Source organism: Paralichthys olivaceus, chromosome 12 (assembly GCF_024713975.1).
Source record: "Paralichthys olivaceus isolate ysfri-2021 chromosome 12, ASM2471397v2, whole genome shotgun sequence".
NCBI classification, from domain to species: Eukaryota; Metazoa; Chordata; class Actinopteri; order Pleuronectiformes; family Paralichthyidae; genus Paralichthys; species Paralichthys olivaceus.
Window position 1 is genome coordinate 11,377,055 of NC_091104.1, and position 27,570 is coordinate 11,404,624.

General features: G+C 40.7%; 1 protein-coding gene across 1 annotated transcript; it reads right to left on the reverse strand.

Annotated features, from left to right (window-relative positions):
* Positions 1–3,229: 3,229 nt before the first annotated feature.
* Positions 3,230–27,267, reverse strand: LOC109636347 (uncharacterized protein C14orf132). The gene is made up of 2 exons (XM_020097989.2): positions 26,914–27,267; positions 3,230–5,372 (listed from the first exon to the last, which is right to left on the reverse strand). The coding sequence occupies exons 1-2, from the start codon at positions 26,938–26,940 to the stop codon at positions 5,136–5,138; spliced, it is 264 nt and encodes an 87-aa protein (XP_019953548.1). The 5' UTR covers positions 26,941–27,267; the 3' UTR covers positions 3,230–5,135.
* Between the last annotated feature and the right edge of the window lie 303 nt (positions 27,268–27,570).

Below are 27,570 nucleotides of genomic sequence, written 5' to 3' on the forward strand. Positions count from 1 at the left end.
ATCAACATGTATGTGTGTTGTATCATGACAATGGAAGAAAGAAGAAATGTCCAGGAGATGATCAATATTTCCAAATGAAAAGCAGTCATTAGCATTAACAGGCACAATCAGCGAACATGCAGCTCTTAGGGCGACCCCCCCCCCCCAGCCTTGTTTTTCCTTCTATTTCTTAGGATTTGTCCTGAATCAGCCACAGCCCTCATTTGGATCTGTTTGTTTGGTCACCTGCCTGCTCTGCTTCCTGGAAAGGTTGATAAACTAGGTTTACATTGAACATCTTGAGATTCATTGTCTCAGTTTCCTTGTAGCTGCATGGCTAACAAGTCCTCTCTACGACTCAAACCAATGTGGTGATTTCTGAAAAGGTCTCTCTTTCACACTCAATGATCTGCAGGTCGACCTGCAGAGGAAATGTAGATGACATATCCGTTTCTGGGGGCAATGCCCTCCGGGGCTTGAGGAGACAGCGGATATCCGGGCCAAGACTCCATCGTCTGTTTGCCGTGCACTTATTATCTGCAAACCAAGATTCAGTGGATTTCTGGCAAGGTGCAGAGAGAATATTTAAAATCCCCAAACCAAGAGCCTTAAGTGTACTGAACATTCATGCAAGCACACAAGTCAAGTAATTATACGACTCAAAAACAAACAACAACAAAATGTTTCTACCAAATGTGAAAATTTCCCAAAGCCCATAAAGGCTTCTGCACACAATATTTGAAAATCCTCTAATGTGCAGCGGCCTTAAGCTGTGATGTGTTGGTCTCTAGAAACACGAGACAGTTTATTTAAGTGAATCACTAAAACTGCTCACATGTCACACTTGTCAGAATGTGCTTTATTTAAATTTCATCTTAGACAAGCCTGACAGCTGTATATGTAATGTAATGAATTCTCTCCCCACTGTCAGCTACAAGCTCTCTCAGTTTTAAAATAAGATGCCAGTTCTCTAATGAGAAACTGAGTCAAGATTGTGTGAAACCTCATCGTATTAAGATCAGTGTGGAATGATTGTGCGATAAATAGGAAACACAGCACTGACTGTTGTGATGTTTTCATATATGATTGTTCCTTCATTGATGGATATGTGTGTTTTGAAGCTGCCTGTCAGAGATGGCACCATGTGGCTCCATGTGTTTCTCACACATATCTACAGACTCTTAGACCTGCCTGCAGTTGTGAAGGGTTTTCTCACAAATAAAAACTGTTTCAGGAACATGTATGAGACGCATTATATGGATGATAATGTAGAGCCTTTGTTGTGGCACGGAAAATAAGCGTAGACAAACACTGTACATTTCAATGTGTCTCTGAAGTGACAGTTTGACAAGATGCGTCTATAAGCTGCTTAACCAACCCCACACCTCATCACCAAGCTGTCACTCATGATCAGACTCTGGTTGAGCTTATGACATTTTTTTCTTTCCTTCCGGTTCTCCCTTCTTTCCTTCTTTGTTTCATTGTGTCTTTCTTTCTTTCTTTACCCCCTTCCTTCCTTTCCTTCTTCCTTCTTTCCTTCCCTCCCTTCACACTGATCAATCCTGTCTTGCCTCTACATTATCTGTATGTATAATTCACAGGGACGGCTGTTGCCTCATCTTATATAGATCGAGTCTCTGTCACTTTGGTCTAATAATTACTAGGCATTAGCCCAGATTAGCTCAACCAAGGTCAATGGTTATCCATCTCATCTAGCTGCCTCTCTCTGAGGGATCTTACGAGGTTCCTGTCCCTCTCCAAGTCAAAGACTGTTGTTAGACCCCTGGGGCTTTTATTTGAACACAATTGAGTCAGTTGACTGGATACAGATGAGGCACAACAAGCAGTGAAGGCATCGTGAAGGTTGTTCGAAGATCACGTGCAGCTGACTTCCATCTCCTCTGCTGAGGGGGGATCAGGGAAGGCCCGTGGCGAATTTGAAAGGAGATGATCATCCATATATTATCAAAGCGAGCTGACTTTCCACACGGGGGAAGTGGCAGATTCAGTCAGGTTGAGCAGTGCAGCTTCATGGAAGGTGATCTCTAAATGTTTTTGACACCACTTCTCCCTGGGGTGACAGGGATTTGCTTCTGGTGATGTAAGTCATTCTGGTTTGAACTGTTGTATTAAAGCACCTGTGAGGGGAGCTCAGTGAAGGTGTATAATCAAGGTAGGCTTGATGTTGTTTAAGATTTTTAAACATATTATTCGCATAGCGTCATAAAAACCTGTTAAAATACTTACACAGAGAGAACATTTTTGAGATTTGAGATTATGAGAATAAAGTCCTAATTTTACGAGAATAAGAAAAGTCAGTGAGGTTCTCTCTTTGTAATAGACAAAGTTTCAAACACATATTTATATTTATAACAATGTGATGCTGTTGTGAAGAAAGATGAAGTATAAGTATCTGTTTATTTATTGAAACTTACTTAAGTATAACTTATCAAGATTCTCCACTCACTTTGACAAAGGACTGACTGATCTCCTGATATTCTTCCTGCAAAATGACACGTAGCCTAAAATTACTGCTATTTTCTTATAATATTATAATTTTTCTTGTTTAGTTAACACTCCATCGTAATTATCAAGAAAATCTGGGAAAATGTTGAAAAATGTCCTAAAAAAATTGAATCGGTTCTTCCATGAGCAATACCACATCCTTCCACCACGTCTGAAATAAAATTCAGTTGTTTTTGTGTAATCTTGCTTTGAATCAAACAAACCAACATTCAGCGCGGGTGTTCGGGGTGAAAATATAATAGTAAATAATATATAATATAAAGTAAATCAAAAATAATTCAAACTAGTAGTGGATTTAGAACTGTCGGATAAATGTCTCCTCGTGTAAATAATTTGGTTTTCATGGAGAGAGTGGTGCAGTGGGGGTGGGTCCACAGAGGAGTGAATCCAGGTGGTTTCTAAACAACCCGAGTCTTTGTCAGAATGACAGATGGCGCCATCGGAGCTTAGCATCAATCTCACCTGATGGCTCAGCAGCGACCGGCGATGTCTGCCAGCGGGTCGGCTTTCACCAGAAGCATCGCCGGGTGACCCGGGAGCTGCATGGAACGCATTCTCATGTCATCAAGCACTGATGATGAGCGAGCTAAAAGTTTGCACTTAGCCTCTAGTGTTTCCACGGCAACATTCCTCCCTTCACACTTTCAGCCCTGACGAACAGCTTCAGTTGACATTAATGACTCTTTTATCAGCAGAAAAAAAACAAGGTGCACTGTTACAGACGTTGAGAGAAGCATGTCTTTACAAAAGGAGCATTTGAGTTTGAGGTTTACATGTCAAATACTTTCTACATCAACCATTTATTAAAAATATCTGGCTTGAAAAGTCTTTGAACATTGCATACAAACATAATAACAAGGGATTAGTGTGTGTCTGAGCTTCTCCTAATACAGTAGATATAAGCTGGTATTGTTTGTTGCAGTGTAGGAACATTTGAACAGATATGGTGTTTACAACACAGGTTTGTATCATTAATCTAAAGCACATTGATGTTGTCGTCTAAATCCCAGGAGAAGTATTTCACTAAAATAAAGAACTCTCTTAAGAACTCATCTAAATACAAAGATCAATCAGTTTGAGAGATAAAGAATTACAGGTTGACAGATAAAACAATTAGCTAATTTAAGAAAAAAAAGGAGTTTTTATCCACTTTTCCTTTGTAAAACGTGTTCGTTAAAAGGGGAAGAAACTGTCAGCAAAGCACAAAACGTCACTTAGCAGATTTAAAGCCAATTTCTACCAGTTATAATAGCAGTACAAATGCAGTGTCTTGTATTTTCTTTCTTTGAAAATGCTTTAATTGCATATGTAGCTGCAGCGTTATGCTCGAGACTGAAAGAAAGGCTATTATTCCCAATTAGGATGAGGATTAGTTGCCATGGAGACAGCTGCCTCCAGATTCCACAGTAACACAAAAGTAATTTACGGAGCAGCAGCTTGATATAAAAACCAAATTTCATTTTCAAACTGAGGCATCACTTCCCCCTCACACTGATATACACGTGGATCACAAAGTTCACTTGAGATCTGGTCAGTGTTTCGTGATGTTATGGAGACACACACTGCACCATTTTTCCACAACTGCCCTGACATGTGGGTGATATCGGGAACTTCTATTGTCTGTTACTGACGGTAATTGTTTCTAAGTAAAGAAAAAAAGAGTAATTTACTGAAAAAAAGGTGAAGAAGTAAAGAATTTGTGCTTCTAATTCTATTTAATTAACATCTGTAGATATCTGTAGACTATTTAAACATAACAGAGCATGACATTACAATTATACTTTCTAATAATCCCTGGTAGATAATATTGCGGGTACTTGACAATAAGACCATTAATTTGAAAGGGGCTGTTTTAGTTTTCACAGAATAGAATTATAAAGTCAGTTGGCATTGCAGAAATAACATTTGATTGAGATTTTAAGTGTGTACCAAAGGGAGTTTCCTGTCAGTAAAACTTTTTAGAAACATTCTATATACACTAATGATCAGTGTCCAAACTATGCTTCATCCACGAATGAGTCCTTAAATGAGCCCTAACATCCTGGCCCGTAGGGCTGCCTGACATGAAAATAATCCCAGCGCTTTCTAAATGTTTTAACATTCACCATCTCTCCAGCCACATAATTAAACAGCACTGCTTAGCAAGTATGCGGTGCATGTTTGAGATGGCCCGGATCAACCTGAATCTTCAGCCCCATTTACTCTCCAGTCTTTGCTCTGCAGTACAAGTGAGCTTGTTGTCTGAAACATGGAAATAAACTTAAGCTGAAAAAAAAAGTTCCTCAGATTGCCGGTTGAGAGCGCAGTCGGTTGTCTCTGTTTTTAACTAAAGAGCTGTCGTATGCAAAAGCTTCTTCTCAAACTCCCAATTGTTGATGGCAGATGTAGCCCAGTCCTCCCATCTGATGAAGACATATAGTCTATATGTCATTGTCTGGTGTCACGACCTCCAAACCCTCAGGGCCTTGAACTGATCCAAAAGCCAAGTGAGAGAGACAGATAGAAAGCAAGAGAGAAACATAGACAGATAGAGAGAGAGTGCACCTGTATCTGCAAAGCAAGGCCTCACTCAGGGAGGAGATCCAGAAAAACCAGGAGGAGTACATGTTTGTCTTTATAAACAATGCTCATCAGAAAGTGCAGGCGTAGACAACGCCCACAACCACTATGTTTCCAATAGTGGCGACAATGGCGATCCAGAGCCAGATGGCGTCGCTGGACATGGACTGCGACTCATCCTGCTGACCTTGCACGGACGCAGCCGAGGCAGCGGCATGGACACTGGCCGAGGAGTTGAAGAGCGAGTGCTCGCCGCTGTAGTCATCATTGGGTGAGGAGTCCATGAAAGCTCCGGTCATAACCGGGATCTATGAGGGAAGGGAGAAAAGAATGGAGAAAGGTCTGATACATAGATATGTCATAGAGACATATTCTAATTTTGAGCACGATTTTAGAAACATTAATCTCCTAACAGCACTGAGACTGTATGAATCAAGGTGGGCAATGACCCACTGAATGCAGCTGACATTAGCTTGTACTCTAATTTAATTGTCCTTGACCTCAGCTCAGCCTTCGATAAATTAGATGATAATATCTTAATCAGGCAATTAAAGAGGATCTAATCTTTTATTTGCTCTTTATTTGCTTCTGTGCAACACTTTGAGATGATTTTGTGGAGTCCCACAGCGGTCTACTTAGGGTCCCCTCAGTAACTAAAAAAAATAAATTAAGGACAATTTTCAAGATTCTCTTTTTTGCAACTGTGGGAGGAGCTTTGATTTAGCACAGGATTATTCTTAAAACCTAGATTTGAGCAAAACAAGCCACTGAAAAAGAAAACTTTTTTAATGTTGGTCAGTTGGTCAGTCCAGCCTTTTGGTTTAGAAAATATCTTGACAATTACTGGTCTGCTTGACATTTTGTGGTGCCCAGATGATGACTGCCTATGGAATCCCTGACTTTTATTCTTGTGCTACTGTGAAATTAACTTTTGTGGTTTTGAATGAAATGTCTTAACAAAAGTAAAAGTGCTAATATTTTTTGCAGTTTTTGACAAAACTTTGCAAAAAAGAAACCACTTTACAGTTCCAGTGAATTGAGTCAATCAAGGTCTTGCCTGTCAATCACTGCACAGCAGACTTGTTCCTGTTGGTCATGCATTAGCAGATTTGAGTGCTATATTAAAAGAAATGGGAGGTAACTGCATCACGACATCATTAGTAAATGGTTACTAAGTTTCCTACCCAGACATGCAGGGTCCCACTCTGCCTCACACACCGCTGAGTGTGTGTGTGTGTATTTAAAAAGTAGTGCTTGATTAACATGGAATTAATATTTCAGATGTGGCAAGTGAAATGATTTATTGCTTGGGACAATAAGAGCCCAGCGAAGGTTAGCCATTAGAGCAGAAGCAACTGAATGCTTCTGTGTGTGTGTGTGTTTTACGTGTGTCTGCACAGATCGGTGTATGATTGAGAAATGCATGAGAGGCGTGTAACTGCGCTTTGACAGAAAAACAGAATGTGTTCTGCTGAAGACGCCTGAAAAACAATGCTAAAAATACCTCAGAGGGATGTCGGCCGCTCACATACACAGAAATTCTCTCTTGCTTGCTCATTTGCTCACCGTCTCTCTCTCACACCCCCACTCTCTCTCTCACTCTCTCGCTCTCTGTCTCTATCATGTAGACACGAGCTAATGCAAAGGGATGTTGGCAGACACACATACGTCCGGTCTTCCCTCACACAGGGGAAAACACTGTTTAGAATGCATTCTGCCGCTCCCCGCTCATTGGCCCCTGGTGGTGAATAATGTCATGACACATCCTGTGGAGCGCCTGCTGTTCACATGAGCATGATGGAGGCAGACAGGCATGCATGAAGTCCACCAACCTGGATCTCCCTGCCCCCCACTCAGTCACTGTGACCGTGGATTCCTCCTGCTACAGCATCTTGTATTTATCTTTATCAGTTTTTATGTTTCTGTTATTTTGTTGGGTTGACAATTCAGCAGCAGGATGAATGGAAGATACAGTAGATAAGTCAAATCACACATATAGACCATAGACTGCATATAAAGATGGAAGACACATCTCACTTTTTCCTTCTCTCCAGGAATTAAAATACCACAGATCCAAGCACTGCCATCACAGTTCGGCCATTTTATGCACAGGGATATAGATGGGATTGAGATTCTGTTTCTCTCTTATCCATTCAACTAGATAAAACATACAACAAGTAGTATATTAAGTATACATATTCAAATGTAAGTTTTCCTTCGTCCATCCACACCCATTTGTTCCACAATAATAATAATAACTTTATTTGTATCTAAAGTTTATGACAACAACAAATCATAAACAAGACAAATCCAGCAAAATAAACACATATCTACTTCAAGCTTTCTAAGTAGATCACACAAAAACATGTAACCACACATAAGAAATAAACAAGATCCAATACTACTCTTTATCCGTGCACCTGTAGGAGCTCCTTTGACCTCCCTCATCAACATGCAGCTGATTTTACTTTCTCTCCTTTTAAAATCACACCACTCTGTGATAAACACTGCAATGATGAAAGATGCAAAATTCAAAGCTCTGTTTTCCCAAATCTAACATTAATCTGACGATACGCTCTCAACCCTGTCTGCATTCTTTAGAGCCATGTTTTATTTATGAGTAACTCATTGTCCAAAAGAGTTGGATGTTTGCACAAATGGGTAAATGTATCATACAAAATGAAGCAGATACTGTGTGTGTGTGTGTGACTGTGTGTGTGTGCGTGCGTGCGTGCGTGTTTGTGCCAAAAATATACCAGTAGTGAGCTTGAATCTAAATATTTGATTGCCTGGGTTTTCTATTTTTGGCAGAAATGGTGCACAAGTGTATTTACATGTAGACAGGTGTTTCAGTATATCATCTTTTTTCCTGGGATGCTCCTCCATCCTTCTCCCTCATGCTGCCTCAACTCCCTCGTGGCTCATACACATGAGTTAAGCGCCGCAAGAAGTTGAGCACTAATGCGACAGAGGGAAATAGAGACCTCAAGAAGCGATGTCCCAAAGCATCGGAGCACTTTCGTATATGGGCTACGAAGGTCATCCCCCACAAGCATTACTGCCAGGAAACTCATACTTGTTGGAGTGCATGGATGAGTGAGTTCAGTGATGAAGCAAACCAAAGTCCCACGGCCCACTTTACGACATAATAGTAAACCAAAGGTTCAAAAACCAACAGTCTGGTCCTAAATTTCAATAAGTCCGAAAGTGGTTTAATCTCCCAAGATTCTAACTCTGGTTCACACTTCTCATTTAAAAAAAGATGTGATGTGATGTAACGTGATATATATATATATATGATATATTGCTTTAAAATTTGACATTTGAACCATCAAAAGGATAAGTGGGATTGATAATGGACGGAAGCGTAAAATTTGAGTTCCCCGAGCAGCACGTTCTATTGATCTGAAGGTAGAATCAGAACCATGTGTACGGCTACATATCACTCTAGGTAAGAGTAAATGTTTTTGTGCTAACACCTATAGAGTGTACATAAAGATGGATGACATGACAGCCCCCCAAAGGTGAAGCCAAATCATCTGGATCGCAACCTGGAGGCTGGCTACAGTGTAGGTCATAATCCCCGCCTCCTCCATGTTAGCAGATGTGACATGTGCCAAAGCAAAAGGTCAAAGTACAAACCAAACAAATACAAGTGAAAAACGATATTGATGTTTACATCTTTAACCTAACAATCTCCATGGATTACTTCACTACATGAAACTGAAGTTTAGATTATATTAAATAATGAGTGTGATAAAAATCCAACAACTGTAGGGAGGAACTGCTCTACAAGCAACATCTGAGGAATCTGCTGAAGAACATAATCACGCCTTCTTGGCTGTGACTGACGGTCGTACCTGTGAAACACCCCACACAGCCAAACTTCAGTCACTGACACACAACACGGTGACGCTTCCTCTCATGTACGACTCCACCTGCTCTGCTCGCACAGCCTTGATTTATTCGTCCCAGCTGCTGCTCCATCCCACACAGATGATCACAGTAATTGTGAAATAGAATGGACCGTAATTGCATCCTGTGGGACGTCGCCACCAGTAAGTGCTCAGCGAAATGGCTTTGGAACGAACAAGCAAAACCCAAATAAATGTCTTCGGAGAGGGGAGAAGCCAAAACATATACCTAACCGCAAAAGCACTCAAGCATGGCTGTTAAGACCAGATCAGAAGGAGCGGGTTGGTTTTCTGCTCCCGGGGACAATATGAGTCTCAAATCTGAGTCGATGCTCGTGTCCTTGTGAGGAACAAACTCCGAGGTGTACGCTGGAGAAACCAGGCACAGAGGTAGATCCCTGCTGTGTAAAGAATGGACTTTGAGCTTGACATCGCACGGACGATCAATGTAAACGCACAGATGTTGATTTTCTCAGCAGTCACATCCGCTCTATTGACTGCTGCACTGCCCGGATAGGTGCTACTTACATAATGCATTTGAGACTTCAACCTCAGATTTGCAGGATTTCTTGAAACACACGAGGTTGGACCGAGGCTGGCTGCTTGAATTAACGCTCTTCTTTTAGGACCACAAAACACAAGGGGGCACAAGATCAACAAACACTGACTGAAGTAAACTGAAGTAATCATTTTAACCTGGACTCAAAGAACTAAAGATTTCACATTTTTTAATTAGAACATATTTATCTTTTCATTTCTTGGTTGCATTTGGAAGGTTTTGAGGCCACAAACCAAATCTTGTTTAGGGCCACCAAAATAATAGGTCCGGCCCTGGGTTGTTCCCTGAAAGCGTGTTGTTGTTTCTGAAAAGTACTGATTTAAACAATTTTCAGCTTTTTTTGTTTATGGGTTTATTTGGCCTCCATATGAACAATACCTGCACTTTCTATAAATGCAGAATGGAAAATCTGGGAGAATATAGTTTTTCTATATTTGAAAGAAAAACTTTTTTTATAGAAAGTAATTCGTTTTTTTTTTCTCTCTGCAGGTCAGGAGGTTTTACAGCTTGCAGCGTCACATGGTAGCATTATTACATTACAATTTGGCTGTATTGTTTTGACTTGTCATGGCAGGAAAAGCCCAGGTGTTCTATTCACGGCAGTGAGACAGTGAGTCACCGTGCACAATGACCAACAAAATGGAATTCAGCCATAGTTTAATTTGGTCTGTGTCAGAGTGTCAGGAGAGGATCGTGTGCCAACAGGGCTTCATACACACACACACACACAGATATGATGTGTTGATCCGATGAGCTCGTTGGCTTCTCACTATGTTACTCATTCAGTTACTTTTAATGGATAAAATGCAAAAAAGAGTAGTTTATGCCTTTTAATATAAAACGTTGTCTCTGTTTTGTTTGGTTGCTTTATATTTTGAGAAAACAAAGTTTCACCTCAAATTTTGCAGATTGAGAATAAAAAGAGCTTTTCTTTGTTAGTCGACAGTTCATGCGATTCATGATACAACAGATCAGGGAAATAAAATGGGATGAAAGTCTCGAAAGACGTCACTCCTGCAGAAAAATAAAGAAGCCGCTCCCTCTATTCAATAGCAGCAACTTAGTATAAACAATGGATTCGGCCTTTACTATTTTCTACTGTAGCATATTGACTTGCCCTAAATCTCCAGGGAGATTTACAGAGGTTTTAAGGAGGCTTGTTCACCCGCACAGAAGTGGTGAGACCTTTAGTTTCAGGCCTGATTCCTGCTGCTCAGATTTACAGCCGCCCTCTCATTGATTTTCCCCTCGTCTCAGCAGCCAAGCAGCATGTTTTAATAAATCTTATAACTCAATTGAACAAGTGTAGCCTAACTTATCTGCTGTGGACACCCTGGTCAATCTGTCAGACCAATTTCAATTCTGCAGCTCAGGAGAAAGTTAATCATAATTGGTTGATATGATAGTCACTTTTCTTTCTTCTCACTGGTAAACCTGGCAGTATAAAAACCAGAATAGGAAGTAAAATCATTTATTTAAACCATGAGAAGTGGAGGAAATAATGCATGTTCACATCTGGGATTGTTGCTCATAGAATTAATGCTGCTGCTTATATGCTGTGGTTGCGTGACGACTTTAAATATGTGATGAAACTGAATTCATCGTCCATGAAACATTAAAAATCCACCACAAACAAAGGGTGATTTCTTTTTCCTGCCAGATGAGACGTGAGATGATCACACAGGTTTGTATTGACAAGGAAAAGTAAAAGATAAAAACACAGACACACTCGGTCTTCCCCTCTATCTTTTTCTGTGTGTGTGTGTGTTGTCAGATCAGAGTAACTCTAAATGTTCTTTTGTTTGATTCCTGCTAAGTGTCTTGAGTCTGCACTGCTTTGGTCTGTGACTCCCCGAGCTGCAGAGAGACCGTTCACATGGGAAAAAAAGACAGAAGTCTAAAACTAAACATGACAACTGCCATGTTTCATCCTCTGACAGAAGATGAGGAATAAGCGAGACAACAGATTATGAAGGAGTTCAGAGTCCAAAACTGGCAGTAAAACACACTGATACACTTTATTTTGGCTTATTTGAACTTGATAAATTAACCATCCCTGTCTTTGTTTCAAGATACTTCTCAAAATGTACAGAAAAATGCTTTATCACCAAAGCCGGAAGTTGTTCATTATTCATACGAGCAGATATTTTAAATATGCATACACTGGATTATGTGCAGCATGTGTTTTATGGTACAGTTTACACCAAAGAACACGTCATGTTATAGCAAATGAGATTTCTTTACTGTGCAATGTCACACACATTCGTAGGGCGTCCTCATGTATTTTACATTGTGAGCAATTTCAGTTAAAACACACCCAGCGGAGTCACATGTCAACTCTTCTCCTCAGTGGTGGTGGCTGGGTTCAGTGATGATGGGCTGCCGCTGGAGGATTTGAATTTCAAGTAGGACACAAACAGTCACGTATGAGTTTGCCCTGGCAGAAAAATATAGATGTGACTAGTATCATCAGAGCTGTATTTAGATAATAAACCATGTGAGGAAGTGAACTCACAACCTGGAACTGGGACACTTAATATGTCAATTAAGGTTATTCATTAAGTTAATGCATGTGGAGAGCCTCTTCCTGCAGGAGCCCGAGGGTAGATCAGGAAGATTCAGTCCACCTGTGATGGTGTTACCCATTACATTATATAAGCACAAGGCAGTCACTGTCTCTGTTTGTCTGACTTCCACCTCTTTAGCATTTGTTTGTTTCTCTCTCTGTCTGCAGGATAAATTAAAACCAACAAAACGGATATCCATGAATTTTTCTGGAGCAGTGTCCAAAAAAGAACTCATTCAAATTTGCAATTGGATCCAATTAAACAGGTGGATCCAGGAAGTTTTTTTTATTATGGCAATATAGGGTGTTATGGCCTGGGTGGAGATATGTGCTCTCCAAGTACCCTTCTATTTACCTCCGCCCAGGAGGTTTTCAGCCCTGTATGTTTGTTGGTGTGTTTGTTAGCAGGATTATGCAAAAACCTACTCTAATGAATCTGCATGTAGTGAATTGAAATGTGGTTTCATAAGGGGACTGTTGGGCCTTGGTGGAGGTGTGTACTCAGCTGAGTGCTAGTCTTGGGGATTTGTTTTTTTTATTTGCTTAGTTAAGTAAAACTATTTTCCCCCTTGTTACAACTAATGAAAAGTGTCAGCTTGTTGACCTGCCTCCAGCTGAACTGTGACACATTGTGTTGGATTTCAAAAAACTGTCTGAATTAAAAACCAGAAAGTAAACGGTCAATGTCCCAAACCAATAAGTTAAAAATAAATCAACTTTCCTTCTGTTGGTCCTGTTTATGTTTAGTATCACCTTAAGTATTTTCTCTTGCGTGTTCAGACATCTAAAAAATGAAGTACAAAAAAAGTGAACTTTATGTGAAGTGCTAGCTTGCAGGCAGAATCATCAAAGTGCAGAAGGGAGAGCTGCACACTAATGATATAGTGTGTGGAGTCTCTATAGCTCAGAGCACACAGAATTGAAAATAAAAATATTGCATCAGTGATAAGTTTCCCATTATTTCAGGCTTTTCAAAGAAACTTTGCATAAATCAACAGAATTTTGAATTTTCTGTAGCAGATGAAAGCAGCGTCTTTAATCCTACCCTGGTTTTATGCAGTAACGTATTTCTGGAAGTATTTTTGGAACGATTTCGCTGATTTGCTTTGGAAATATTGAGGTTGTTTCTATAAAGAAAAGGTTAAAATACAAAGATACCACAAAATTGCTACTGAATCTAATAAGGGGACAGTGTGAAGGGGAAAACCTCACTGCTCTCTCTGTGCATCCATTACTGGTTCCATTCACGTCTGTTCATTCACTGTGCAACACAGAGAAATTTCAGGCGTGGAGATGGAAGCCCTTAATTGAATCTCCACTCATGTAAGACTTGGTTCAGGGTGAGGTGTAGTGAGAGAGGGGGGTTGGCCCTGCATGCGCCCACTCTCAATATACAGAGCGAGAAGAAAGACCCCAGTCCACATTGATCTCTGGGAGCAAAGCAGACGGCCAGTGTCTGAGAGATGACAAGTAGACTCCGGGCCTCTATAGGTGATTCATAGCGCCGCTCCGTCCCGCTCATGCATACACATCCTTTCAACTATTCTGTCATCTCTAAATAATCATTAGTGTGGATAATGATTTTGACAAATTGGGAATTAACCGTCGACTGAATCCTTAATTTTTCCGATTTAGCTTCCCACATTTTTAGAGTTCTAATTCCAAATCACTGTTCGTGTTGGACAGCATCTGTGGAAAAACATTATTTTTAAAACAATCTCCAATCTGTATGACTTGAGGAAGAGAAACATATTTTTAAACATCATCAAAAGAGAGTTTCAGCACAGAGAGTCGCCCCCTGCTTGACGGGGACTAATCCAGTCACAGCTAATGAATCAGTGCGCTTATATCCAGTATGATGCTAAAAATTGTAATGTGCTCCTTTGGCAGAGTCTCACTGATATGCAGCTCCTTTGGTTTGCTTTTGCTAAAGAGGAAAGCTGTTGTTTGAAGTTTCAGTGAACTCTATTAATGTCAACACGACATTGCTTAGGAGCTATAGAGAACACAGCGTTCACGTCAACCCCCTCAAATTCACCTCATGTCAATTCTCTCGCTTCAAAACCCTGAGAGGCTGAGAGGAGACATGTGTGCACTCCCCTCCATGTCCATCAAACCCCTGCGGGTCACACTCCCGGATGCCAGACCCTCACTCTGCCGTCTCTTTGAGCTCTCTCTCTGCTCTGACCTCGTCATCTCTGGTCTAAAATCTTTTCTCTCTCGGCTCCCACAGGCTGCAATATTCACTCCTTATCTCGAGTCGGCTGAAAAATCATCTCCCCGAGAAGTATAAAATCTCACGGACCCTCTCTTTTCTAAATCATATCTACTCTCTGTATCTGCTCTCACATTCCCTATCTGCTCTTCATTTATTTTCTGATGTCGATGTAACTAGCAGAGCCCCTGCAGTTGACTCTTGCACAGTCCTATGGCATCCCTGCAGTATGTATGATTGTTGGGGCTAAATTAATAGCATCTCACAGCATCTGCTTCATCTTTATCAGTTCATTCCCCTTTTTCATGGATAATTTGTATTCACACATCTCTGTGGCTCTCATTAATGCCCTGTCTCATTAGCTGTGGAACACAGATATTAAAGTGATATGCATTCCTTGCATATCATTATATATTTACATTTGACAGATGCTCTAAACAACAGCAACTTATACTGCTACTGTAAGAGAACTCTACTGGGAGATGTGACTAGAGGTGGGAGGCGTTAACACTTCACATAAACATACAGTGTATATGTACATGTGTAATATTCTGTTTACATACATGAACACAAAGCTGCAGGCACATGTTAATGTGTTTGCAGTTCTGCTTGGTGCAGAGTATTTAAAATTGTGTGGATGGATGGATGGATGGGTGGATGGATGGATGTGTGGATGGATGGGTGGATGGGTGGATGGATGGATGGATGAGTGGATGGATGTGTGGATGGATGGATGGATGGGTGGATAGGTGGATGGATGGATGGATGGGTGGATGTTTGGATGGATGGATGTGTAGATGGATGGATGGGTGGATGTTTGGATGGATGGATGGATTGATGTGTGGATGGATGGATAGGTTGATAGGTGGATGGATGGATGGATTGATGTGTGGATGGATGGGTGGATTGATGTGTGGATGAATGGATGGATGGGTGGATGTGTGGATGGATGGATGGATGTGTGGATGGATGTGTGGATTGTTGGATGGATGTGTGGATGGATGGATGGATGGATGTGTGGATGGATGGATGGATGGATGGATGAGTGGATGGATGGATGGATGGATGTGTGGATGGATGGATGAGTGGATGGATGGATGGATGTGTGGATGGATGTGTGGATGGATGGATGAGTGGATGGATGGATGAGTGGATGGATGGATGTGTGGATGGATGAGTGGATGGATGGATGTGTGGATGGATGGGTGGATAGATGGATGGATGGATGGATGTGTGGATGGATGGATGTGTGGATGGATGTGTGGATGGATGGGTGGATGTGTGGATGGATGGATAGGTAGATGGATGGATGTGTGGATGGATGGGTGGATAGGTGGATGGATGTGTGGATGGATGGATAGGTGGATGGATGGTTTTATTTTGCATCGTGACTGTAATTGTTCACATATTTACAACACATGTACTCTGACTGTTACTGACTGCTCCACTAGAGGGCACAACTTATTTCAAAATGAGTATAATCAATAGAGTACTGTTAATAGTTAATAAACATATATTTGTTATTAATATATGAAACTTGTATTAGACTTCTGTCCATCAGGGAGAGTGATCCCTCACTTGTGGCTCTCTCCACGCTTTCTTTTTTTAGGTAGTTTTTCAGCACCTCAACATTAGTGCCAGCACTCTTCCTGACAAATATAAATTAAACATAACACAATTGAAATCCTCCAGGGTTCCATCACTCCATTCTAACTCTATTTTACATAAATAAAGCACCTTACAATTATTGCTTTCCCATGTTTGGTTCCTCTCTTGTGTAATTACTCGCCTGCTGCCATCACAATCTGTCAATCTGACAGTAAAGGCTGATTAATCATCCTCTCTGTTAAAGCTGAGAAGCTGCTCACAAGCTGTATCCCACTTCCATATATAATGTGAACAGGTTTGAGTATCTATTTTGCTCATAATGAGGAGACAAAATTAAGCATACTTGAAGGTAAGTGTGCATAATAAATACTGATTGTCTCAGTGTGATGCACAGAGGAGCGACGGCAGCAGCTCAATGAAGATATTGGAAAAGAATAAAATAAGACAAACTTTGCTTTTTGAGGCATATCCCACATTTTCATATTTGGACACAATGAAAACTACATTGATTTATTTTACACCATGTGAGTAACAATACAGTGTGGGTGAGTCACAGCTGACTGGTTTGATTCAGTTCAGACAGACTCGGGTATCTTGACCCGGGTGGTTTGGTTCATTTGGGCTGGTGAGACGTGTGTCAATCAAATGCTGGTACGGAGTAAACAAGTGAACCAGGATAACCAGAGAGGATGAGTCATGGTAAGATCCAAGCTTTACTCTAGAGATGTTTATACGGTATAAAACCAAGGGAGGCCAAACAAAGGATTCTCAGATTGTTTGTACTGTATGTGATTTTAGGATGCAAGTGATGATCAGTTATTTTGTGAGCATCATAAATACATAAGGATTAATGAAGTTCTATATGATTTGCTGTATGGGTGGATGACAATCACAAAAACTGTTGAATTAGAGAGTTACTGTGCGTGGTGTCATTCTAACCCCTCTTGGTTTTTTTTAATAATAAGTCAGTGTAAACAAGATGTGGATCATGCAGAAGGAAATCATTTGAGCCAGACCCATAGAAATTTTAGGGGTCAATGTCAATAACGAAAGTATAAAAACATAAATGCACATCGGCACATTGTTTATTCTATAAGTTAAAAGCAAACATCAACTAATATGTCAGTGAAAGTCTCATGTCAGTCAATTATTATCAGCCAACAAATAAACCAAATAAAAAATGCTTGATTTTTCCCACCCACTATATGCTGCATGTTAGAGGAAGAACAAGCTTGAGGATATGTAAAGTGTTGCATGTATAATTTCAAAACACTCTACCAGACGTGAGTGAATGGCAACAAAAATATTAACCGGAACACGAGGAAACAAACTGTTACATTTTTCGAACAGCATGAACAACACAACTGCTGCAAAACCAAAATTGGTGTGTCACTGCCTGTGCAATACCCCTGTACAGTGCACATATATATATATATATACCCCTGCTGGTTGGCATCAGCATTTATGAATGGTTTGCCGTGTGCATTTCCCCTGTGGGAGGAGGTGGGGGGTGGTGGGGGGTTGGCTGGGGATGTTATGAATTTGTCATGCGTGTGCCATGTTGGCCTAGTTACAGTACAGTGTTTTCAGATTCTGTGACAGTCCAGGAAGTGCTCCCTTGCTCGGAAGGTCCTCTGTCTTTAATTAATGATTCTCACAGTGTGTTAGTGTGTCTGTGTAACTGTGCATGTACAGTATGAGGAATTCAAGTAAAATTTAAAAAATGGGTCCGCTAGTTAATGAATAATGTGACAATTCATGCTCAAAACAACACAAGGGAAGAATACTAATTCATACACAAACACAAACACAAACACACACACTTGCACTTTAAGGTGAAAGGTGATGCATAAATATCTCAAGGTGGACATGAGGATATTGGATATTACCTGTATGTGTGCATTTGTGAAAGTAATCAATGTTAACTAGATAATGTGCAGAAATAAACAATATCATTGTGTTAAATGTTTCTTTAAAATATAGGTGGGTAATCCTTACAGCATCGACTCTGCAGGAGCTGAGTGATGCTCACAGAGGAGCTATAACTCCAAATGGTTACGTAACATACACACTGTTGTTGCGTTGCTCTAAAAGTTGCAACATGGAGAAGCTTAATACCCATTTCATCATTTCATCACAGGAACAAAACTACTGGAATCGTGATGAAACTGTGGTGTTTGCTGCACCTCTGTAAACAGCTCGTGGGCAGGACTGTAAAAAGAAATCTATCCTTAAATCCATATGCACTATTGAGATTTATGCTTCGTGAGAAATCTCTGTCAAATAGAAAATCAGTGTATTTAGCTTGAGCACATGACTGTGTCAGAAAAGAAAAGCTTTGAGCCTTAGCCGTGAATTGATTCACGGCTTCTTGTAAAGGTCATGAAAAATTCATAGTCTTAAGAAAAATCTAAGTTAGTGTACTTCTCCACCACTCATGCATACCAGTGGGCATTCCAAATGATTTCCATATGTAATACAACTGATTGTAAGTGCCTGATTCATCATCTGGGCATTAAAGTTGCATGAATCCAAAATGAGAAGGTCACAGTCAAACCTGCTTCATATAAAGCATCATAAGAAAAGTGGAGCATTAACCGGAGCTTTGGCTTCTGCTGTCTCAAAAAAAATAGCATCTACAAATCTTGTGATGTGAAATGTCAAGGAGCTACTTGCGGATAACATCAGCAACACATTGTAGTTAGTTCAGCACAGGGGGGTGGATGTTATTTACCTTTCGGAAAATACGTCAGCGAGGAAATTGAAAGTAGTCCGTCTGTAGCTTAAGCGATCGGATGGCAAACGACTCAAAATGACCTATGAGACTCATATACACTGATTTCTAATCTGAGGGATAAATCCAGGATAGTGAGAGGCTGCACTGATAGTTATGAGATTGTTCTCGAGCTGCGGCTGCACACGGGGACTGTCTCTGAAGCCTTAAACGCTGCCTTGCACTCTAATCTAGAGAAGGATTTTTGTCTTAGGCTTACAGTATTTCTTGGGCAGTGAAGGTACATTGTGTGCAGCGACCTCGGGGTCATAGCAGATTGATAAAGAGGTGAGTGAAAGGGAAGGGGGAAAAAAAACATGTCTGTATACAATGTCATTTGCTTCAGGGCAGCTGAGCTTCTTGGAACAAAACCCAAGGTCAGACTCAAAGAGCAAAGGTTCAGCGAAACAGATGGAATCAAAAGCTGGTTTTGATGTGGGTTTTATTATAGAGGCGTCGTTTGAAGTTGCTGGGGTTTTAAAGCTCGACTGAGGTGAAAACATAACCTCAACCAGAAATGCAGTTGTCCTATAAAGTGGAAAAAAAATCGACAAAAAATATTTCTGGTACAATTTTCTTCAAGATAAATTAATAGATGTCTCCTTGTAAACTGGAAGAAGCTGTGCTGGAGCCTCACTACATAACACACTTGTATAGTTTTATCACTTTCTGTTTAGCATGCTAATGATTTCAAAAAACCATAATGATCCCAATAAATTACAGCAGCCGTGGTGATGTTTAACTACAATCATAATTCATCTCTGCCTGTTCTCGATAGTGTGTAATCAGCTGCTGCCATTCAGAGTTTCGCAGGGTCTCGCCAAAGCAAAGCAGCCGTCCCCTGTTTAGCTCCTCGTAATTTCCACCTGTGTTTTCTTTTTCATCAGCAGCGCTGCTCATGAGCTGAATTTAGATTCGCATTTTATGTGCACCTTAATGGCACAAACGTCAGCATGCAGCGTTTTTTTATGATGAACAGACTAAGGTAATATCCGTCAAAGTTTTCTTCCCCCCTAAATCATGGCTCAATTTTTATTTCCAAAACGTATCAATACGAAGGATGAAGCTTCTTTGAAATGATCTCAGGGTGGGTGGAGAATAGCTTATTTATGTTGGAATGCATAATTCATGCCCGTGGAATATCACAGTCACAGTGATATAGGAAGCATCATGCAGTTAGGGGGCCAGGTCTATCAGGGAAAGATGTTATTACTTCATACTGGGCTGTCACAGTCCATTAAGTCTCCCTTTCATTCTCCCCAGGACTTCTTTCCATATGCAATCACTCATTTCAGGTGCAAGAGACCTGGGAGAAGTTTGTGTTTACAGTACAAACATGTCACATACGTTATAACTGAGACACTGTGAGATCAGAATAATGCGACAACTTAGTCACATTATTGTTCTCACCAATAAAGAACAGGCCGTAGGCAGTTAAAAAGATGATGGCACAGATAAAATTCATCTTTTGTTTAGAAAGTATGGGTCTTTAAGGCTCCACAGAGATGCTGCAGTTGACATTCACCCATTCACATACACATTCACCCAGCACTTTGTCAATCAGTCATGCATCTGATTCACGGGCTGTCAGCACAGCCGTCAGGGGCAAATTAGGTTTCAGTGTCTTTGCCCTCATCATGTGGACTGGACAAGCCGGGAATCAAACCACCAACCCTGTGATTAGTGGATGACGCTCTATAGCTCCTGAGCCACATTTGCAAAATGACTTCATGGCTATATCATGGTTCATCAGGATTTTTAGCAGTCCGGAGCAGCAGCTTGGAAACTGCCTGGAAGGTAAACATGTCGTCTTAATGGGCCACGTCTCAGTCGCTGTTTCATTCTTTGTCTGACAAGAGGAACAGATAAACATGTGAATGAGAGAAGCTTCAGTTGTAATATCACTAAAGTGCAACAACTGATGGCTGATACTTGAGCTCACTGGAGGGACTACATATCCTATCGGGCCTGAGAACACCTCGGGATCCACAAAGAGCTGGGAAAGCATGGCTAGGGAAAGACACCTCTGGGATACCCTACTTGCCTGGATGGATGGATCAACTTTTGGCAGAATACAAATATGATACAATGACATCATGGATATGTCACAATGACCACACATGGGCCAGCCCCTAGAGACTGTGTTTAAAATAGACCCAATGTCTTCACTTCCTTTCAATGTTTAAAAATGAGACCAAAATATACCAGAATACTGGTGCTGCCATTCTGCACTTATGACATCATCTAGAGCCAGAGTCTGTGCAGTAGCAATCGTGGTGTGGAGCAGCAGTATCGAGGTCGTCCTCATGAACACGTCTGACCAATCATGAGGCAGTCTCAGCTGTCAATCATTATGTTTTAACTCTTTGTAACATCAGTAACTAATAATCCCATTAACATGGAGGAGGCGGGTTTAAGACCTGTACTGTTGCCAGCCACCAGGGTGCGATCAAGATGGTTTGGCTTCACTTTTGGGTAGTTGTCACGTTGTCCATTATTAAATACTGTCTACGGTCCAGCCATATGCTGCGTTTTTGACCTAATCTCTTTTTAATGAGTCTTTGGTTTGATAGTGAGAGGACGACATAAATCAGTCAACAAACCGACCAAAATAGAGCCCATTGTGTTTGTTCTGAACGCTCCTGCCTCCTGTGTATTCTACATGAGGTACATCCATCAACTGAGAGGAAACTATGAGGGAAGGGCCTGACCTCTCCTTCAACCCAGCAGTGAAAATCATCTATTAATGGAGGTGTGTCAAGCAGGGTTACATCTCTATTACTGAGGGGCTTTCTGTTTGTTTTCCTCAGCCACAGGGTCTGTGTTTTCATGTTGCTCACTGCTCCTTCACAGCTTGTAAATGTCTTGGAATGCTCCTGCTGGCTGGCGTTCATATTACACACACAGGGACACACACAAAGAAATAATTCATTGTGGTTTGATTGTTAACGTTATTCCCTTTTTTGCATTTTGAATGAATACGATTTTAAGTGCAGGTAAAACAAAAGTATGGAAAGACTGCTAAACTGCTAAAAATAGAAGTAACACCCAACAAAGACGGATTCACCCCCTTCTCGTATTGATTTCTCTCCGGTGCATGCACCTTCCGCTAATTGATTTGTGTTGATTGTTTTTCCTTCAGCCGTTTACAGCCCTGCATAGTACTCATAAAAGTGCAGGAAGAAGACAATCGATGCTGTTGCAAGTTTTCACTATCTCAGGACTACAACTTTCATATAAAACCAATTGCTGAAAAAAGCAGACTAAAGACCAGAGGGGAAATGAACTCCTTATGATGAAAAGGCTGCTGTGCCATTATTACACTCTTCAAATAAGCCTCCACGATAGAGACCATGAGGTTTTTTTTTTTTTGTTCTTTAGAAAGGGACAGTCTGGGTGTGAAGAATGCACAGAGAGATAACATGATTATGTAATTGAATTTTTATGCAATTGAAAGCAAAGATGGTCTTGATATAGGCCTTGTGGGGGCTGCATTTTCTAAAAGGGTTTAATAGGAAAATAATCTCATCTGTGAACTATTCAACTTTCATTTGCATATCTCTCTTCATATCGTGGGGTAGCGTTGCACAGAGAAGTCTCCTCTCTGTTTTCAGCCGGTCTTTCTCTGATCTTGCGTCACTTGGTTCAGATGTTTATTTGGACCTTTATAATCTAAGTAGCTGTAATTATTCAGCACATCCTCATAGATTGTTTATGAAGATGGATGATACATGTCTCATATTCCTCCCATTGTACAAAAATGAAGCTAAAAAATCCTGGATATGGCTGTTACCAACATGTGCCTTTGGGAGTATGCATAGTAGTTATTATACTACAGAGCTGCGATATTATGGTCCTGCATATATACACATTCGACAAATCACTAGTCAGATGTCATGATGCTTCATCCTGTTTTCAAATGATCAAATATCTAATTAAAACCAAATCTACCAGCAAACTGAACACGAATATATTTAACGTCTCCACTAACATGCAGGAGACAGGGTTTTTAGCTGATATTGCAGCCAGCCACCAATCAATAAGATACGGCTTCACAATCCCCCATCTTTATATAGTCTATGCATGTTCCAAACAAATGTTGCTTGTAACTTCCTTGGCAGTGTGTGAAGCTGGCTGCATTAAGACAACTCAGAGATCCATTCTTCGGATCATCTGATTCAACTGACTCTCTGACACTAACTGTATCGTCCAATCATTTGCCACCAAATTAAACCAGAGCGGATCTGCTACTCTTCTCTGCTCCTGATCTCGGGTTCTGGTGCCACAGGTAAATAAAGATGGCTCTGTTTGGGTTTAAGTTGTCAACCTCTCCTTCCATCCTCAGTCTTTCACTCTTATCTGTTCTTCCTAAAATGAGAGGTGATGGAACACCCTGTCAGGTAGAATGACTCAGAGCCACAGCCTCACTGAATAAGCAATTGAGTTATGTGCAATGTTGATTGTCTGTCATGAAAAGACAAAACATCTAACCTGACTCAGACATAAAAGAAATGGAAAGGAGGTACAAGTTGAAGGCCAAGGCCACTGGGTCACTGTACACTGGATAGACAAACCCTGAAGGGTTTTGCTGCCCTGTGTGGCAGATTTGTCAGCTGAAGCAAGTTCAAGATTGGCAGCATGCCTAGGATGGCTCTGGAGTCTGTCGACAACATGTCAAAGTTGACCTTAGCATCAGTTAATAACGCTTTGGCTTTTTATGCCTTTAACATCTGCCATCTCAGTCATCTTTGAAAGTCAAACAATTTCAACAAACAGAAAGAAGTGCACAAGTGAGAGCAAGTTTAAAATAAATCTTGATATCCATATCTAAAGGGCTAAGGGAAGCTGTTTAAAACAACATTTTTGATTCAGTGTATTTGAAATGAAGAACAAATCGCCTCATTGCTTGCAGCTTAGCATGCAGCAGCTCCATGGTGATTGTCAACTATTAATCCATGTTTTGTAACGCTGCAGGATGCCACCACTTTCAGTCAAATGGAGTATGCCCTTCCAAACCAGTGAGGTATTGCTGGCAGATGCAAATCATTCACCAATGCACAAAAGCACAGAAAGCTATTAAGCATGTTTCTGTGATAAAAGGGAGAGCGACCAATGCGGTAAAACAGTGGCCAATTATCTTACCACTCTGAACTGGTATTCTGTACAATGGTACACACAAAACCCATGTATTTTTCCTGCAGGATGTCTTTTTGCTAAATGAATGCTTAGTTTCTTTAGGAAATTCAATTTTCCAAGATATATCACAAATATAGTGTTTTATAGTGCACTGCAGCAATAATGACGCATCCCCCAAACTATTTATTCTTTGTCCATTTGCTGTAGGGAAAAAATATAGCCAGCTCCTGTGAGTTGGAGTTTCAAAACTTTCTCTGTGTGTAGGAGAACAGTTGTGGCAGCATCCGTCATGTTTCAGATACAAAGTGATGGCGAAGGTCCAATGATTTGCAGGCAGCAGGGCTACACTGAGATGGATCGGCAAAAAATAAGCCATTGTGAACTCAGTCCTCAAAACTCCAGGGACATTTGCCTGACTTTATTGACAGTCAGCATTACAGAGTGACTCAGGGCATTGGGATGAATTTCACCTCTGTTAAATTAGCCATTACCTCTCTGAAGGTGCTGTATTATTGTGGAGAAGGCATGTATGCGAGGGAAACAGTGGGTAGGAGTGAATAAATATGATGGTATTATGGGGAACTGGAGGCAAACATTCAGAGCCTTATTTAAGACTGGATTAACAACTTGCTCCAAATAGTTGCTCCACAAATGGAGTTGTGCCATTCTGCTACAAGAATTGTTGCGAGTAGCAGCCGCCAAACTGGCACAGTAGCGTAGCATTATAACATAAGCCATCCCAGACTGATGAGCAAGTCTTTTAACTACTCTTCAACAATTGTTATTTCATATGTTTTGTATCTCTAACAGTTTAGTACAGACGAGGGCTAGCCACTGTATTAGCTATCTTAAGGTCATGTTGCTAATGTGACATTTTAACAGTTTATTCGTTGTATGGACTGACTGTTACCCTCTGTAAAGGGCTACATGTTACCCTCTATACTGGAAGTACTAACTGTTACCCTCTGTGAAGGCTATGGTAACCCTCTTTAATGTATGGAGTAGCTGTTTACTGTATGTATGGGGTCATCTTGACCTGAACAATGATGTATAAACTTGTTTGGACCGACTACCTGTCATCCTCTTTTTTGTATGGACTACCTGTTACCCTCTATACTAGGGCTTAGTTTTACCCTCTTTACTGTATGGACTGCCTACTGTCCTCTTTACTAAGGCGACGTGTTACCCTCTATACTGAAAGGGCTAACAATTTTCAAATGTCTTGATCTGACACAAACTCTCCAATTATCAATCAGTTTTAATATTATTACATTGGTTTTCTGTCATCATCCTAATCAATGAATCAACTAACTGATTCAGCTTAAAATGTTACATGCATGTGTATGTGACTACTGACTGTGTTGTAGTTTCCCATTGGGACTGTTGTTAGTGATTTGTGACAGTTGAGTGATGCTGTGAGTAATTTCACAGTTTATAAATTGGGGAATAAAATGTCCTTGTTTTCACAGTCTTTGGTTAAATTCTTATTTTAGACTTTGTCCAGTGTTTTGACTGTTTCACATATTGCTTCCACTTGTGTTTTTTTCAATTGGAAGCATGTTTAGTTTGCAGCTCAGCACAGAGGGAGCTGAATAAACCTCCTACATATGCACCAAAGTCCCCCTGCTCCAGCTTAGTGGTTTCCAAGACTGTAATATTCAACCATTGTGAATATGAGCGAGTCACTGCAGCAGCCCTGATAGGCTCAGAGTATTCTGCCCCCTGAACACTGCTACACAACCAAAGTTTTTAGATGCACAAGAGAACATCACATCCTAGAAGAGGGTGCAGTTTTGTATTAAATTCACATAAGGTTTTCACAGTGCGAGTCAAAAGTGCTGAGTGATTTTAGGTGAGGTTTCATGCTTTCTGTTTTGCTGTCTCTCTTTCAATCAGGGCATTTCGGACAGAAAAATATTCTCAGATGGCTCCATGCTAATGTATTTCAATTTAAGGTTTCTTGATTTATAAAGATTTGGGAGCATTTGGCTGAGTTTGGCCCACGGAGCAGCCACTGGCAGCGAAGATAATGCTACGATCCATTTTAATAGCTGTTGCGCACAAAATGGCAAAGCAGATGGCACCAGACAAGCCATAAGCAGCCAGACAGTGAGAGGGGGGGGGGGGGGGGGGGGGGGGCAGAATACCACAGCTCCTAATGAAAACAAACCACGTGTCTGCTGTAAAACAGATGCACAATAACCCATGTTCTTTATGAAGCCAAAATCAATTGGGTGGAACGTGTTCAAATGCATCGCTATGGAAACAATTATTACTGAGTATTTGAATGAGTGACACAGTAAGTCATGAAGTCTTGGCCCAATTAGACTGGTGCAATTTATTATTGTTTACTAAAATACAAAATAAACACTACAATAACTTGTCAGCCTACATTTTGTCGGTCAAACATATTTTGGTTTTCCTATTCTTTTACCTTATTGCTTTATTGTCCTGTAAAAAACATTTCTTGTTTATGTGGACATAAAAAAAACATAATGAATGAATGAATGAACGAATAAATGAAAAAGAAACAATAACAGGCTACATTTACAGAGGACGTGGATGTCTGTGTGCCCTTTAAAGCTCCCTTAATTTTTTTATTTAACCACCCAGGTGCGTCATGTTTTGGAGACAGGACCTTCTTTAGATACTGTATAGTTTCTACATAGAATTTCACATTTAAATGGATAAATGCATATATATTTTGTCTCGGTCTTTGCTCTAGATTTCTGACACAGAATCATATAAGTACAGTCCATGTCAGACCTTATTTAAAAAAATTATAATAAATTATTATATTAACTTTAAAAGGAAATTAAAAGTATAAGCACCCCTATAATATCATCATCTGCTATGTAGGCTACAACAAACACTTTGAGCACCACTGTGTGGATATGCATTGCTCTTTCCAGATGAAACATGATGCTGTTCATTCGTGATTGATCAGGTTCAATTCTTCTTTGATCATCAATTGACGAAGCTCCAAATTAACTTGTTGACCTGCCACGCCCATGAAATCAATCAGTGTTTATTAGTGAAAGTAAAAAGTTGACTGCGTGCTGAGGAAACATGACTCACCTGCGCAGCCATGAATGACAGATCCATGCTGTTGCTCCGTTCAAGACGCTCAATGAAAGATGCAAACGTGCGTGTTTTCTCCTCTTATCCCACGACAGATCATTAATGCCTCAGGCTATTGTTTTTCTTTCCTCTTCTCCTCCTCCTTCTTGTTCCTCTTTCTTTTCTTCACCCGGCTTACATCCACCGGCTGTGCAAGTTGACAGACTTCACGTGAGGTGCATGTTCAAGGATGGAGAATGAAAAGATGTTGATGAAGAGGAGGAAGATAGAGGAGGAGGAGGAGGACAGAGAAGGAGGAAATGAAGGGGAATAAACAAAAAGAGGGAAGAGAAGCGGAGCCAGTGCAGGAATGAAGAGATGTGGAGGCGAGACGGTGAGAGAGAGAGAGTGTGTGAGATAGAGGCAGTGGAGCTGGACTGTCACATAGAAAGAAGGAGGTGCAAGTCACTCCCTCTCCCTCCCTCACTCATTCACTGTCTCTCTCTCTTTTCTCTGCCACTGTCTCTATTTTGGTCCTTTTTTCTACTTACTCTCATCCCTCCTTCTGTGTCTGCCTCTCTTTCTGTGCCTCTTCCTGCTTTGTCTCTGGTCATTTTTCTTTTTTATTGCTTTTTTTATCCTCCTCAGTGAAATGTATGCTTCACAGAAAATGTA